This window comes from Carcharhinus amblyrhynchos, unplaced genomic scaffold (assembly GCF_965287045.1).
Source record: "Carcharhinus amblyrhynchos unplaced genomic scaffold, sCarAmb.v2.hapA scaffold_52, whole genome shotgun sequence".
Lineage (NCBI taxonomy): Eukaryota > Metazoa > Chordata > Chondrichthyes > Carcharhiniformes > Carcharhinidae > Carcharhinus > Carcharhinus amblyrhynchos.
Genome location: NW_027649793.1, coordinates 88,879 through 105,699, shown reverse-complemented (window position 1 = coordinate 105,699; position 16,821 = coordinate 88,879). Strand labels below are relative to the sequence as shown.

Genomic DNA, 16,821 nt, shown 5'->3' with positions numbered 1-16,821 from the left:
CTGACAGGGGCTTTCACCAGTCATGCTGCAGAATTCCCGGAAACCGGTATTCCTCGCCCAGAGTGTCGAGAGAACGAACCAATCCCCTTCCAAAGCTCAGCAAACCCGCCTCCCTTCCCCTGCGTGCCTGGAGCTCCGGCCAATCCGTTAACAGGTATACCGGAAGCCCACCTCCTCGGCCTGAGTGACAGGCACCGCTACCAATCGACTCGTTCGTTTCCGGGAGACCCGCCTATCAGACGCTGGGTGACAGCAGCACTAACCAATCGTCTCCCAGCTTCAGGGGATCCGCCTCCCTGTCAGGTCAATAAGTCACACTGACCAATCCGTCGCTCCATTGTTCGGAATCCGGCCCCTCACTATGAATGATGTGGATGTGCTGGCCTTGCACTGGAGTAAACACAGTAAAAAGTCTGACAACACCAGGTTTCAGTCCAACCGATTTATTTGATAGTAAACCCACGAGCTTTCGGGGTTACCCCTTCGTCAGGTGAATGGCGACTCATGAATGACAGCTGGTCTGACCATTCCATCAACAAACAATTTAAAAACCCGCCTTCCAACTGTGACTGACAGGCACTTAAACCAATCCACTTACAGATTTCCCGGAAAGCTGTGCTTCTGGCGCAGAGAGACAGGAGGATTCACCAATCGCCTTCCAAGGACATCAAACCCGCCTCCCGCCGTTTCAGTGACAGGAATTTTCCCATTCCGGATGCCAAGGAAATGACTTTCTCTTGTCTGATTGACAGGAACCTCGGCCAATCGACTTCGCCATTCCCCGGAACCGTCTCCCACGGTAAAAATTAACCGCATGATGTGGCGATGCCGGCGTTGGACTCGGGTAAGCACAGTAACAAGTCTCACAACACCAGGTTAAAGGCCAACAGGTTTATTTGGTAGCACAAGCCACTAGCTTTCGGAGCGTTGCTCCTTCGTCCGGTGAGTCACCGTTCCGAACGTTAGTGGCGTTTGCTACCAAATAAAGCTGTTGGACTTTATCCTGGTGTTGTAAGACTACTCGCACCTGCGCAAAGATATTTTGGCCTTGGAGGGAGTGCAGAGGAGGTTTACTAGGCTGATACCGGAGTTGAGGGGGTTGAGCTATGAGGAGAGGCTGAATAAACTAGGCTTGTACTCATTAGAGTTCAGAAGAATGAGGGGAGATCTCATTGAGACGTATAAGATGATGACTGGGATGGATAGGATAGAGGTGGAGAGACTCTTCCCGCTCAAAAAAGACAGTAGGACTAGGGGGCACAGCCTCAAGATAAAGGGGGTGCGGTTTAGGACGGAGTTGAGGAGGAACTTCTTCACTCAAAGGGTGGTGAATCTCTGGAATTCTCTGCCCGTTGAAGTGGTGGAGGCTGCCTCGCTAAATATTTTTAAGACGCGGGTTGATGGGTTTTTGATAAGCGAGGGGATTAAGGGTTATGGGGAGAGGGCGGGAAAGTGGAACTGAGCCACGACAGATCAGCCATGATCTTATTGAACGGCGGGGCAGGCTCGAAGGGCTGGATGGCCTACTCCTGCTCCTATTTCTTATGTACTCACTATAAATGACAGATACAGCCACCAACTGACATCTTTTTCCGAGACGCTGCCCCTTGAGTCTGAGTGACAGGTCGCTGTCCAGTCGGATTCCGGTTCCCAGGAAACCCGACCCTGACTCTGGATGAAAGGGATCTTGACCAACCTGCTTCCCCACCCTGCGGCTGGCCGCACCTCTCTTTGAATGACGGCTGCATTGACCAATAGGCTGCCAAGTCCGAGGAACCTCGTTCCCTACTCTGAATGACAACCGTTAAGGCCAATCAGATCCCCGATTATCCGGAGGGCCGTCCCTTCCTTTGGACGGACAGGTGACCTGACCAATCCACTCACGAATTCATAGAATCCCGCCTCCTCCATCGGAGTGACAGGAGATTCCGCCAATCGGCTTTTCCATTCCCCGGAATCCCGCCTCCCTCACTCAGTGACAGACACAAACAACATGTTGAGTTTCTGCTTCTTGGATTTAATGATGAACTGTGGAATCTTTGAGAAAAACTGTTTCTATTCCAGTGGTTCTCAGATTGTTTTATTTGAAGAATCGTTTTATAAATGTAATCATGGAGCCCCCAATGTAAATTATAATTCTATATAATAACCACAATAAGAACAGGTTCCATCAGTTTACAGCTGGCAGGAGGCAGGGAGACGGTGTGAAATTATGGGATGGATCTGTTAGAGACCTTTAATCCCGCAGATTGTCAGCGGCGCCGAGTTTTCCCCGTTGTTATTCCGTCCCGGAAAGAAGAAGGGAAAGATTCTCTCAGTGAAAGTGTGGGTGAACGTGTGGAGATGGGACATGTTGTCCGCATTGTAAAATGACACCTGTCCACCCTCATAGTCCAGGAAAACCCCGATCTTCCGGGGATTCACACTCGGGGTGAGGGGGGTCCCTGAGGGGGAGGTGAGGGCAAAATAACCACTTTCGGGTCTCAGCCCCACAATCCAGAATCCGGACTCAGGTCTCAGGTCAATTCCCCCTTTCCTGTTCACAGACTCTCGGGCCATTCCCAGAATCCACTCTGTCTTCTCCCCCACCTCCACCTCCCAGTAATGTCTCCCTGATGTGAATCCCTCTGATCCCAGGACACAGAGACCGGGATCAAACCTCTCCGGGGTGTCAGGGAGCGGCTGCCGTTTGTCTCCGAGTCTCACACTGGTCCGGTCCTCAGACAGGATGAGCCGGGGATTCGCTGTGTTCGGATCCAGAGTCAGAGAGGCTGGAGCTGGGGGAAAGTTAAAATAACACAGTCAGTGATTTAGAGAGAGGGGGTGGGGAGGGGAGAGAGTGTGAGGAGTGAGGAAGAGAGGAGAGAGGTTTGTGAGGGGGAGGGGAAAAACAGCAGGAATATGATGGGTGCATGGAACAGAGGGAGGGGAGAGGAGTGGGAAGAGAGCAGAAAGGAGATTTGAGGATGAAGGGAGTGAGTGAGAGAAAGGGAGGAGGAAGAGAAGGAGATGGAGCACTGAAGTGGGCAGAGGGAAAACAGAGCAGCAAACAGAGGGAGCAGGAGGGTGAAGAGAGAGAATGAGAGCAACATGAGGGAGAGGGCAAGTCAGAGCCTGAAGGTTTGAGATACAGTGTATAGACAGCAACTGGGTGGCAGATATTGTGGCAGGCTGTAGAAGAACAATATGAAGATGTGGAGTGTATGGGCAGAATTTAACAACCTCATTGTGGCCGTTTTGTGCTGGAAAAATGTCATAAAATCTGGCACCATATGACTAGCTGGAATGGAGCCCATTTTTGTACCCATTCCCATTTTACCACCAGAAAAGTTGGCACAATAAGGAGCCTGCCCAAAATGGGTGAAGCATCAATTTGCATCATTTGTATTCATCACAATGTGGTGAACAAAATTCACTCTGAATCATTCCAGCTTATTTGCTGCAGTTGGAATCAGTGAGGAAAACACCAGTCACATTCAGAGAGCAGAGAGGGTGAGTGAGGAGGTAAATCTCAGGTTTCAAATGGCTCTGTGTTGCTGGGGGGTTGGAGGGAGGTTGTTTCATGCTGTACAAGTTGCATTTTGGAGTGCGGTGAGAGGCTGATGCTGTTCACGGGGTTTGACTTTGGATTCTCAACGCTGACCCAAGTCTGAGCGCTGATCTTTTGCTGGATTCCGGGGAAGTGCCGGAAGATTGGAAAACGGCTAATGTTATGCCGTTGTTTAAGAAGGGTGCCAGGCAAAGGGCGGGGAATTATAGGCCGGTTAGTTTAACGTCTGTGGTAGGTAAAATGTTAGAATCCGTCATTAAGGAGGAAATAGCGAGGCATCTTGAAGGGAATTGCTTGATAGAACAGACGCAGCACGGTTTCATGAAAGGGAAGTCGTGTCTGACAAATTTACTGGAGTTCTACGAGGATGTGTCTGGGGAAGTGGATAGAGGAGAGCCGGTGGATGTGGTCTTTCTGGATTTTCAGAAGGCGTTTGACAAAGTACCTCACAAGAGGTTATTGCAGAAGGTCGGGGGACTTGGAGTTGGGGGTAGGGTGTTAGCGTGGATAGAGGATTGGTTGTCAAATAGGAGGCAGAGAGTGGGGGTCAATGGGTGCTATTCGGATTGGCGGATGGTGACTAGTGGAGTGCTCCAGGGGTCGGTGCTGGGGCTTCAGCTTTTTACCATTTATATAGATGATCTGGAGGAGGGAACCGAGTGTAGGGTGTCGAAATTTGCTGATGACACCAAGATTGGGGGAACGGCAAATTGTGCGGAGGGTGTGGAGAGTCTGCAGAAGGATCTAGATAGGCTGGGTGAATGGGCCAGGAAATGGCAAATGGAATTTAATGTTGGCAAGTGTGAGGTGGTCCACTTTGGTAGGAATAATGGTAGGAAGGATTATTACTTACATGGCGAAAAACTGCAGCAGGCGACGGTGCAGAGGGACCTCGGGGTCCTTGTGCATGAGTCGCAAAAACCCAGCTTGCAGGTGCAGCAGGTGGTCAGGAAGGCGAATGGGATGCTGGCCTTCATAGCGAGGGGGATTGAATATAAAAGTAGGGAGATCTTGCTGCAGCTGAATAGGGCATTGGTGAGGCCGCAGCTGGAGTACTGTGTGCAGTTTTGAGCGCCGCACCTGCGCAAAGATATTTTGGCCTTGGAGGGAGTGCAGAGGAGGTTTACTAGGCTGATACCGGAGTTGAGGGGGTTGAGCTATGAGGAGAGGCTGAATAAACTAGGCTTGTACTCGTTAGAGTTTAGAAGAATGAGGGGAGATCTCATTGAGACATATAAGATGATGAATGGGATGGATAGGATAGAGGTGGAGAGACTCTTCCGGCTCAAAAAAGACAGTAGGACTAGGGGGCACAGCCTCAAGAAAAAGGGGGGGCGGTTTAGAATGGAGTTGAGGAGGAACTTCTTCACTCAAAGGGTGGTGAATCTCTGGAATTCTCTGCCCGTTGAAGTGGTGGAGGCTGCCTCGCTAAATATTTTTAAGACGCGGGTTGATGGGTTTTTGATAAGCGAGGGGATTAAGGGTTATGGGGAGAGGGCGGGAAAGTGGAACTGAGCCACGACAGATCAGCCATGATCTTATTGAACGGCGGGGCAGGCTCGAAGGGCTGGATGGCCTACTCCTGCTCCTATTTCTTATGTTCTTATGTCTTATTGCTGAATCTGGGTCCTAGTGCTGGCAGCAGCAAGGGCTGGTGCTGGCGGGGAATGGGCTGGAAACTCTCCGAAATGGCAGGGCTGCCGCCTCAAAATTTGTTAAGAAGTGCTGTTTCAGGCCTGGATTGCATAGATTCTAGGTTTGTGTTTGTGAGTGGAGGGGAAATGAGGACAGCTGTGTTGCTGGTGGTCTTGTGACGGGGGGCAATGTGGGGAGTATGTTTTGCCAGGGAGCTGTCGGGGAGTAATGTGGTGAGTGTGCATTGCAGGGGTACTGGGGAGGTATAAGGAGTGTGTGTTGCTGTGGGTCTGTGGGTTGGGGAATGTGGGAAGTGTGTGATGGTGAGTTCTGTGATGGAATGTGGGTAGTGTGGGGGTATGGGGAGTGTGCGTTGTTCGGGGACCGTGTAAGGGGGAGTGTGAGTTGCTGGGGAGCTGTGGTGGGGAATGGGGGTAGTATGTGTTGCTGGGCTGGGGGGCGAGCAGAGTTCTTTTAACCTCTCCATCTGTTTCTCCTCTTCCTGAAACACCCCCTCCACACCCACCTGCTCTTCAAATGGCTCTCCCAATGTAACCTATTGATCTTACTGTTCTTTGAGGAGGAGGGGCAGGAGGAGAATGTATGTGAAAATGAATAAGAGCATGGGAAGGGGCCGACTGGGAGAGTGGATGGAGAATGGGGATAGAGAGTGGGAGGGAAAGGTAAGTGCTTGGCAGAGAGATTGATTGTGTGAAGTAGCCAGAGAGATAGTGGAAAATACTGAGGTAAGAAGGAGAGATTGATGGGGGACAATACATGATCCTCACTGGAGTGTGGCCACACAGGCAAGTGATCCAAGATAATTCTATCCCAGGCTTGCTTATTCTGTTTAAATTAGTATTACAATAAATTTAAATAATACATTCAACCTTGCATCCGTTCCAGGTGCAAGATTTATCGAGCCTGATGCCCGGTGCCGGTAAGATCACGTGAGGTGAGAAACCGGGTGTGAAACTGACTTCTGAGCTCTCTGGCAATCTTACCAGCTCACTCCGCCCATCAGCTGGTGGGGCACAATGGTAATGTCATCCCCAAAGAGTCTACAAACAGACAGGTTTGCTCTGTGACAAACATTTGGCAGATGAAATAACATGTAAGAAAATGTGAAGTTATGCACATTGATAGGAAGAATAAAGAAGCTGAATATTATTTAAATGGAGAAGGACTGCAGAAAGCTGCAGCTCAGAGGGATTTCTGGGTCCTCATGCATTGATTACAAAAAACGAGCATGCAAGTTCAGCAGGTATTAGGAAAGACAAGTGGAATGTTCATCTTAACTTTAAAGGGAATGGAGTATATAAATAGGGCGATCTGTACAAGGCACGAGTTAGACAACAGCAATTCTGGTCCCCTTATCCAAGGAAAGATATACTGGCATTGGAGGCAGTCCAGAGAAGGTTCACTAGATTGATTCCAGGTATGGAGACATTTTCTCATGAGGAGAGGGTAAGTGAGTTGGACCTGTACTCATTGGAGTTTAGAAGATTGAGAGGGGACTTTATTCAGACCTATATAATTCTCTGCAGGCTTGACAGGACAGACACTAAGGCATTGTTTCCCCTTGTGGCAGAGTCGAGGATAAGAGGACATAATCTCAGAGTAAGGGGTCGCCCATTTAAGACATAGGTGAGGAGAAAACGCCTCTGTTTGATCAGTTATGGTAACATTAAATGGCAGAGCAGACTTGATAGGCCAAATGGCCTCCATCTGTTCCCATATCTTATGGTCTCATGATCTTAGAAGGGGATAGAAATAGTACTCATTACTCCAGATATGGTCTCACTAAGGTCCTGTGCCTCTGCAGAAACAATTGCATATTTTTATACCTGGGTATCTTTGCAATAGATACTAACGTCCTATTTATATTCCTAATTACTTACTGGACCTGCAGACTAACTTTTTATGATTTATGCACCAGGACATCCAGCTCCCTCTGTACCTGAGAGTTCTGCATTTTCTCTTGGTACAATACCAGACCAGACCAAACCCTAAATTTGTTACGATCTTGGATGAAACCTTAATATTTGGTAGTGTCCAGAATAGGAACAATCATGTTTTAGTTCTTGGATCTAATTTGAAATCCCTGTTATTTACTAAGAGTGTAAATCATAAGAATTCGGAGCAGGAGTCGGCAATTTAGCCTCTCGAACCTGCTCCGCCATTTAATACAATCCTGGTTAATCTTGTCTCAGCCTCAACTCCACTTTCCTGCCCCTTCAATACAACCCTTCAATGCCAAACTAATTAAAAATCTGTCCAGATCATGTCTGTGGGATGGTTTCGGGGGTCAGCGATGAGGCCTGCGATGTCTGTGAGGGAAGTGGTGAGAAAACTGGTTTAAACCACAACTGTCTGTTCAATGCAACTTCAGACCCGAATCTCCCACACTCAGTGCATTGCACGGATCACAGTCATGAATCTCATTAAATGCTGTGGGGCACAGCATACTCACACCAAACAGCCTGAAATCTGTAGGATGAGCGGGAATCTGTGCATGTGCACATCTCTGGGAGATCACTGAAAAGATCTCCCAGCATTCAGATCACTGCCCTCCAATCCCCTCAGACATTGCTTGCCCCCACAGCCCCCCGACAAACACTGCTGCTCCCCACAACACCCTCCCACTCCAACAGATATTGCTGGCCTCATCGGTGGCCCCCAAACCACTTCCCCCCAGAGACAATCTCCATACAGACATCACCGGCCTTATCATTGGCAACCCCAACCGCTACTGACTTTGCTGCACCACCTCCCCCACCCCCAGAGAGACATCGCTGCCCTCCCCATACAAACATCCCTCCCCCACCACAGACATTGCTGCCCCTTCCTTACAGACATCGATACCCCCCCCAACCCCGCCGTACAGACATCACTGCACACCCTGCCCCCCCACCCCTCCCCTCACGCTGACATTGCTGCCTACTCACCCCACGCCCCACGGATCTGGATAATGTGGATGCCCCACCCCTTGAACATGCTGACCTAACTGCTGCCCTGCAGAGAGCTTGCGTTGTGCTACCATACACAACCCCAGCTTGAGAGCATTCCCTCTCTTGAATGGGAGTCCTCAGTATTGCACCTGCCCTGAACACAGCAGCTTATTAATTCGGAGCTCTGAGTATTGCACCTCCCCCAGGACACAGCGGCTTATTGAATAGCAGTCAATCAGCACCCCGAGGGACGCATAACATTCAATTGAAAGCAGCCTTCAAAATTTCTCACAAGGATTTGTTGCCAACTGTCCCTTGACTGGCCAAAGTCCCTGCAACCGCCACCCCCCAAGAGCTGTATATAAACTGCAGGAATGGACACACAACTAATCACACCACAAAGATATATTTGAGGAAATCAGCCCCAAGATTCACTGAGGCCGACCAAGAGCGCCTGCTTGATGCCATGGAGGAGAGAATTCAGTCGCTCTTCCCCAGCCAGGCGCCTCGTCCAAGGGGTGCAGTCACCATGGCATTGTGGGAGGAGGTGGGAGAAGTGGTGAATGCCTAGAGCCCGACACTGTGCTCTGGCCGGCAGGGGCAGAAAAAACCGTCTTTGAGCATCCCACTTGGAACTCCGCACTTGCTGGGCACAGATCTCAAACCCTGTGCGAGCATTCAACAGGCCCCCTTCCCCCAGGAACAGAATCTAACCCCTTCCCCTCACCCCTCAATGAGCACCCTTCAGTGGTGACCCTTTTCCCCTCAACTGCCAGCACAAAACTCCCGAGACACAGGCACACGTTACACACCATGCATTTGAATATATTAATGCTTGCGAGACAGCTTAAGCTCCTACAGCAGAAAAGCATAACCGCTACGTGAGGGCACAGAGTGGTGATGGTGTGCCTGACCTGCAGCAGCTGACCAGCGTTGAAGAGCGTACCGTGGAGTTGGCAGGGGGAGATAGTTCATCCAGAATGGTGACATTCAGCCAGGTCAGCATCCAGTTTGCAAGTGAGCAAAAGCATAGCCCTCAGCGGAAGTCCTCTTTAAATTAAGTGTGATGCTGTGCAGAATGTTTGACCTCCCTTCCCCTAATGTGTGTTTTGTTTTGCAGTTTTGGACCCAGGGGAACCTGGCCCTTTGGCTATTGGTGATCCCACCACCACCCCCGCTTCCGCTGTTCTGGAGCAAACTGCCCACGATCCCCCTGGAGAATACCTTGGAGGGAGACTTTGAAGAATCTTCTGAGGACAGCACCACTGAAACGGCACCGGCATCTACCACACAACCCACGAATACAGAGACTATCACCACAGTGGGTATCTTTCGTGTTGAGGCTTCTGGGTCACTATCTGGTGAGCACATCACAGACACTGATGCACATCCTAGGGCTCGGGCACATAGAGGTTAGCCAGAGGCGAGGATTCAGCTGTCCTCAAGCCAGATGCCGAGCCATGGGGCCAAGGCTGGTGGTGATGCATCAGGAAATGTGAAGCGTTGTGGAAGGGCTGTCAGCAACCATGCTGCGACTGCAAGGCTGTTTAGGGGAGTCCAACAGAGTGCTGGTGCAGGAGGTGGTGCTGACACAGTGTGTGAACCAGGCCAACATTGCAAGGGTTGCGACCACAGTGGAAAGTCTGACCCAGGGGTCTGTCCTCATAGGTGACAGGGTCCAGGACATCCTGGAGACACAGCAGGCCATGAGCGAGGGTGTTGACGCCATCCAGGAGGCACAGCCTTTCTTAGCCATGGGTGTTGGGAAACTGTTGGCAATGGCTGGGAACTTTCACTGGCATTCTGGAGATACAGTTGGCCGTGTCTGTGAGCCTCGATAACCTAGCCCAGCGTCAGAGGGCTACTGCCGAGGGGCTCCAGAGCCTGGCTTGCTCACAGAATGCTGCAGTGGAGTGGCTCCAGAGCTTGGCCCAGTCTCAGACGGCTGGAGCTGAGGGATCACTGATCATGGGGAGACGCATCTGAGCCTCCAGGACTGGCAGGGCCAGGTGATACCGGAGTTCCTGGAGCTCAGTCCAGCTACCCTGGCATCCCATGGAGTGTCCCTGGGGCCTCTGGGCCCCACAAGTGAGGAGGGAGGGCTGGGGCCCATGCCGGGGCCTTCCGCCCAAGTGATCCCAGACATCCCGAGACCTTCTGATTCCCCCCCCCCTTCCGCACATCGGGGCATCTCAGGGCCAGCTAGAAGAACAGGGTGGCACCGAAATAGTGCCAGCGCTAGTCAGCTGGGGCCCTCCAGGTCCCGGCCACCCAGAGGACACCTGCCAAGGGCATCACAGGCAACGCGGTGTGCATCATTGCTGGACACCTCCACCTCTGGTGTGCATCCTGGGGTCACACATAGAAGCAGCAGTAGTCCACAGAAAGTTAGGAAGTTCTAGTTCACTAAGAGAACATGGGTGAAGGTTATCAGTAGTCAGGGTTTATTGATCACTAGCGTTAAGAGCACAATAAACTTTTATTTGCACTTCACAGCTGTGACTAATGTGTCTCTAATTCCACACCTCCCCGCCCCACCCCACCCCAAAGTGCAGAGTTGTCCCCATTCCCTTGCATAGAGGTGCTTGGAGACTCAGCCACATGTGAGAGAGTGCCTGTCCTACCTTCTCCAACACCCACCAGACTCTTAGTGCAAGTGAGCCCCTCCACCACCCCCATCCCCCAATTGCCCAACAAACATGTCTCCCCAACCCTTACAGCTACTTGGGCCAGGGTGGCAGCGTGCATTCAGAGTAGAGGTTAGTGATCAGGCTTGAGTGGCCCCAGGGGCAGGATCCCAGTGTGCCACAACAGCGAGTGGTCATCATCCTCCAGCTTTCAACCAAGACACACAACCACTGCCAGCCCAGGCACATTAACAGGTTTGGATCTTTCTGGGGGGATATAAGAACATAAGAACATAAGAAATAGGAGCAGGAGTAGGCCATCTAGCCTCTCGAGCCTGCTCCGCCATTCAATAAGATCATGGCTGATCTGTCGTGGCTCAGTTCCACTTTCCTGCCCTCTCCCCATAACCCTTAATCCCCTCTCTTATCAAAAACCCATCAACCCTCGTCTTAAAAATATTTAGCGAGGCAGCCTCCACCACTTCAACGGGCAGAGAATTCCAGAGATTCACCACCCTTTGAGTGAAGAAGTTCCTCCTCAATTCCGTTCTAAACCTCCCCTCTTTTATCTTGAGGCTGTGCCCCCTAGTCCTACTATCCTTTCTGAGCGGGAAGAGTCTCTCCACCTCTATCCTATCCATCCCATTCATCATCTTATACGTCTCAATGAGATCTCCCCTCATTCTTCTAAACTCTAACGAGTACAAGCCTAGTTTATTCAGCCTCTCCTCATAGCTCAACCCCCTCAACTCCGGTATCAGCCTAGTAAACCTCCTCTGCACTCCCTCCAAGGCCAAAATATCTTTGCGCAGGTGCGGCGCCCAAAACTGTGCACAGTACTCCAGCTGCGGCCTCACCAATGCCCTATACAGCTGCAGCAAGACCTCCTTACTTTTATATTCAATCCCCCTCGCTATGAAGGCCAGCATCCCATTCGCCTTCCTGACCACCTGCTGCACCTGCAAGCTGGGTTTTTGCGACTCATGCACAAGGACCCCGAGGTCCCTCTGCACCGTCGCCTGCTGCAGTTTTTCGCCTCGTAAGTAATAATCCTTCCTACCATTATTCCTACCAAAGTGGACCACCTCACACTTGCCAACATTAAATTCCATTTGCCTTTTCCTGGCCCATTCGCCCAGCCTATCTAGATCCCTCTGCAGACTCTCCACACCCTCCGCACAATTTGCCGTTCCCCCAATCTTGGTGTCATCAGCAAATTTCGACACCCTACGCTCGGTTCCCTCAGAGGCTGTGGAAGGGTGATGTGGCGGTTTGAGATCCCAGATCGGTTTGGAGGGGGAATAGCGGCTGCAATTGCTCCTGGAGTGTGGTGGTTGCAGCCCCCTCACTGCACAGCACCAGCTCGGTGAAGCGGGCTGTAATCAAGGCGTCCCTCACTGCCCTTCCCGGCCAGGCACCTGCTATCGCCATCCATCCTCTTTCCTCCGTCTCATCATATGGTGGGATGACCACTTCGCCCCCTGCCCCTCATCCTCCTCCTCTTCCTCCTCCTGCTCCAGCTGGTCTCCCTGCTGCTGGGTGATGTTGTGCAGCACACAGCAGATAATTATAATGTTTGAGGCACACACAGGGTCAAACTGGAGACCCCCCCCGGAGTGGTCCAAACAGCGGCACCGCATTTTCAGCAGGATAATGCACCGCTCTACATGGGTGCTGCATGGGTCTCGTTGTAGCAGGTCTCCACCTCGGTCTCGGGCCTCCGCACAGGTGTCATCAGCCGTGACCTCAGTGGGTAACCTTTGTCACTCAGTAGCCATCCTGGTAGCCTGGGCCGGTCTTCAAAGAGGCCGGGGATGTCCGACTGCCTGAGCACAAAACTGTCATGGACACTCCCTGGATGACATGCATCGACCTGCATGGTCCTCATTCGATGGTCACATATGATCTGCACATTTAGGGAGTGGAACCCTTTCAAAGAACTAAAAAAATTACAGCACAGGAGGCCCTTTGGCCCTCCAAGCCTGCACCGACCATGCTGTCCGACTGAACTAAAACCCCCTATCCTTCGGGGGACTATATCCCCCTATTCCCATCCTATTCATGTATTTATCAAGACGCCCTTTAAAAGTCACTACTATATCTGCTTCCAGTACCTCCCCCAGCAACAAGTTCCAGGCACCCACTACTCTGCGTAAAAAAAAACAATCTGCTTCGTACATTTTGTTTAAACCTTGCGCCTTGCACCTTAAACCTGTGCCCCTGGTAATTGATTCTTCCATCCTGGGAAAAAGTTCTGTCCATGCCTCTCATAATCTTGTAGACTTTTATCAGTCGCCTCTCAACCTCCGTCGTTCCAGTGAGAACAAACCAAGTTTCTCCAACCTCTCCTCATAGCTAATGCCCTCATACCAGGCAACATCATGGTAAATCTTTTCTGTGCTCTCTCCAAAGCCTCCACATCCTTTTGGTAGTGTGGCGACCAGAACACTATATTCCAAGTGCAGCCCAACTAAGCTATAAAGCTGCAACATGACTTGCCAATTTTTCAACTCGTCTCCCAGCCGATGAAGGCAAGCATGCCTTATGCCTTCTTGACTACCTTCTCCATCTGCATTGCCACTTTCAGTGACCTGTGTACCTGTACACCCAGATCCCTTTGCCTATCAATACTCTGAAGGGATCTGCCATTTAGTGTATATTTGCTATCTGTATTAGAGTTTCCGAAATGCATTACCTCTCATTTCTCCAGATTAAACTCCACCTGCCATCTCCATCCAAGTCTCCAACTGATCTATATCCTGCCGTATCCTCTGATGGTCCTCATCGATATCTGCAAATCCACTAACCTTTGTGTCGGCTGCAAACTTACTCATCAAACCAGTTACATTTTCTTCCAAATCATTTATATATATTACAAACAGCAAAGGGCCAGGACAGACTGCAAATCATTAGCAGATGTGTGCCCAGTGACAGCAGATTCCGTGCAGTCCATGTCTGAACCTCGGCACACCAGCCTGGAGCAGTAACTGCTTCATCTGGTTAGGCCTCAGTCAGCACATGGTGCACTCCTCTCCCAGCACTCAGTGTAACCCCTGACCATAGCCCACAGCAAGACAATGCCACTGCACAGTGCTCTGGAGGGAAAGGCTGAGCAGGATTCCTTCAGGGACCCTCACCCACAGAGCTCTGAGAAAATAGAAGCACCCCTACCCACAACCCAGATATCACTGATCCACAGGCCAACATCTGAAGGCAGCAGGAAGAAGCCCACCAAGCATCTCCAGGGCCTTCCTACAACATCCCTCGCACTCTGTACGCTGTGCTTACCTCCTGACGCCAGTTCAATGCTGCCACACCAGGTTGAGTCTTTTATATATCTACTCTGATTTGTGTCAAAGTGACATCACACCAAAGAGGTGGAAGACACTAGCCTGGGTGGAGATTGTCATGTCGATCCCGATAATGGCATTCCAAAGTATGGTAAGAGATGGAAATCAGTGGTCGGACAGTTTTCAGTGCGGTCCCGGCAGCCCATTTTTTCCCGGTTAGAGGACGCGCGCGGGTCGTAAACACTGGGGAACCTGCAAAAAGTTCGACACAAGCATCTCCCAACCCAACCCACCAAAAAACGAGCGCATTGCAAAGGGAGAATTGCCCCCGTAATTTCTCTTCACCTGTGTTTTAAATCTGCCACCCCATATCTTAAAACTGTCAGCTTTTGGTTTAAATCGCCCCACAAGAGGAAACATCTGCTCTGAGTCTGCTTTTTGTCAATGCCCCTTAGCATCTTGTATACCTCAATTATATCTCCTCACATTTTTCTCAGCTCCAGAGACAATCGGCCTAAACTGGCTAACCTCTCTTCATAGGACAAACTCTTCATCTCCAGAATCAAGCAAGTGAACCTTCTCTGAATCAACTCCAATGCAATTCCATCCTTCCTCAAGAAAGGGCACAAAAACTGTACACAAGTGCAGTCTCACAAATGCTTTACACAATAGCAATAACACTTCACTACTGTTATGTTCTATACCTTTAACAATAAATATGAAGATTCCATTTCCTTTCTTTATTACCTGCTATATTTTCATCCAAGTTTTTTTGCCATTCGTGCATGAGGACACCCAGGTCGCTCATCATTTGCCTTTGTATTTTTCCTATCAAAATGGATAACCTCACACTTATTCACTTTAATCTCATCTGCCAAATTTTGTCCTATTCACTTAAACTCTCCATACCCATTTATAAATTTCTTCTTTTGTTATCACAACTTACTTTCCCATCTATTTTAGTGTCTTCTGAAAATTTGGCTATGGTATCCACTATTCCCTGAATGCGGGAGGTTAATATAGATTATAAAGAGTTGGGGTCCGAGGGCTGAACCCTTTGGGCACCCCAAAAGTTACATCTAGCCAACTCAAAAAACACCCATTTATCCTGACTTCCTGCTATCTGCTTGTTTGCCAATGTTCTATCAAAAATAATAAATTATCCCTCATCCCATGATGAACAAACCTTTTGTGTGGCACCTTATCAAATACTTTCTGGACCTCCAGTTATACTACATCTACAGGATCATCATTATCCACTTTGCTTGTTACATTTTTGAAGAACTCGAGCAAATTTGTCAAAGATTTGCCCTTCAGTTGTCTAAAACCTTAGTTAGACCTCACTGGGAGTATGGACATCATATCTTAAGAAGGATGATTTGACCATGGAGGAAGTTCCAAGCAGGTTTACAAGAATGAAACCTAGGCTTCAAGGGTTTAGTTACAAGGATAGTTTCGAAAAATTTGACATTTATTCTTTCGAATTCAGGAGGTTGAGGGGTGATTTAATAGAAGTCTACAAAATATTCACAGGGAAGGTCAGGGTGGATAAGGATAAACTATTTCCACTAGTTGAAGGCCTAGAACCAGGGGCCATAATCTAAAAATTAGAACCAAGTTGTTCAGGAGAGATGTTAGAAATCAATTCTACATGTCGAGAGAGGTGGATGTTTGGAACCCTTTCCCTCAAATAGTGGTGGATGCTGGATCAATTATTAATTTTAATCCCTACAGTGCAGAAGGAGGCCATTTGACCCATTAAGTCTTCATCAACAACTATCCCTGTAGCCCTACTTATTTTGCCTGTTAATCTCCATGATACTAAGGGGCAACTTAACATGGCCAATTCACCTAACCTGCACATCTTTGGAGTGTGGGGGAAAACCACAGCTCCCAGAGGAAATCCACACAGACACAGGCAGAATGTGCAAATTCCACACAGACAGTGACCTGTGGCCAGAATTGGACCTGGGTCCCTTCTGCTGTGAAGCAGTGATGTTAATTACTGTGCTACCGTGCCACCATACTTTAAGTCTGAGATACTTTTATTCAGCAGGGGTATCAAGGTACACGGGCCTAGTACAGGTATATGAAGGTAGGCCACAGATCAGCCATGATCTTATTGAATGGTGGAGTGAGTTTGAAGGGATGAATGGCCTACTCATATTCCCATGTTCCTATGTCCCTTTTTCTAATGATGAGGATCGTTCCAAGTTGCTCCCTTTCTATGACCTCTGCCTTTTCTGTATCTTTTGGGATGGTAGCGTGCTCTGTCGTGAAAACTGAGGCAAAACATTGACTTAGGATCTCAGCCATTTCTATGTTCTGCCATGATCTTATTGAATGGCGGGGCAGGCTTGAGGGGCTAGATGGCCTACTCCTGCTCTTATTTCTTATGTTCTTATACAATCTTGATCTTCAATTGAATGGCGATGCCCCACCGAGAGGAACAATCTGTAGAATGGACTAATCACAGGTCTTAAAGGGACCACTGGAAACCCCTTTGGAAATGATGCTCTGTTTCCTGCTCTATAAACCGCAAGTGACATCATTATCACAATGCTGTTCCAGTGAGTTTGTGGTTTGGAAATTGGTTTTCTCATTTCCTACATTCAAATACTGACTGTTTCTCAAAACTATTGCACTGCTCCTGCGAGAATGAAGACAGCTTTTGATGATTTCTCTGTGACCAGGAAATGAGTTATTTTTCTTACTGTTGCTCACTGTTCCTTTCTCTCTCTCACCCCCACTGTTTTTCATGAGGGCTT

At 49.4% G+C, this 16,821-nt stretch overlaps 1 protein-coding gene across 1 annotated transcript in view; it reads right to left on the bottom strand.

The window, feature by feature from the left end:
• Positions 1-2,226: 2,226 nt before the first annotated feature.
• The window catches only part of LOC145337541 (uncharacterized), a 54,092-nt gene continuing 39,497 nt past the window's right edge, over positions 2,227-16,821 (bottom strand). Inside the window, exon 14 of the mRNA XM_080182334.1 lies at positions 2,227-2,777. Coding sequence (XP_080038460.1) covers positions 2,227-2,777 — 551 coding nt within the window. The remainder of the gene's footprint in view (positions 2,778-16,821) is intronic.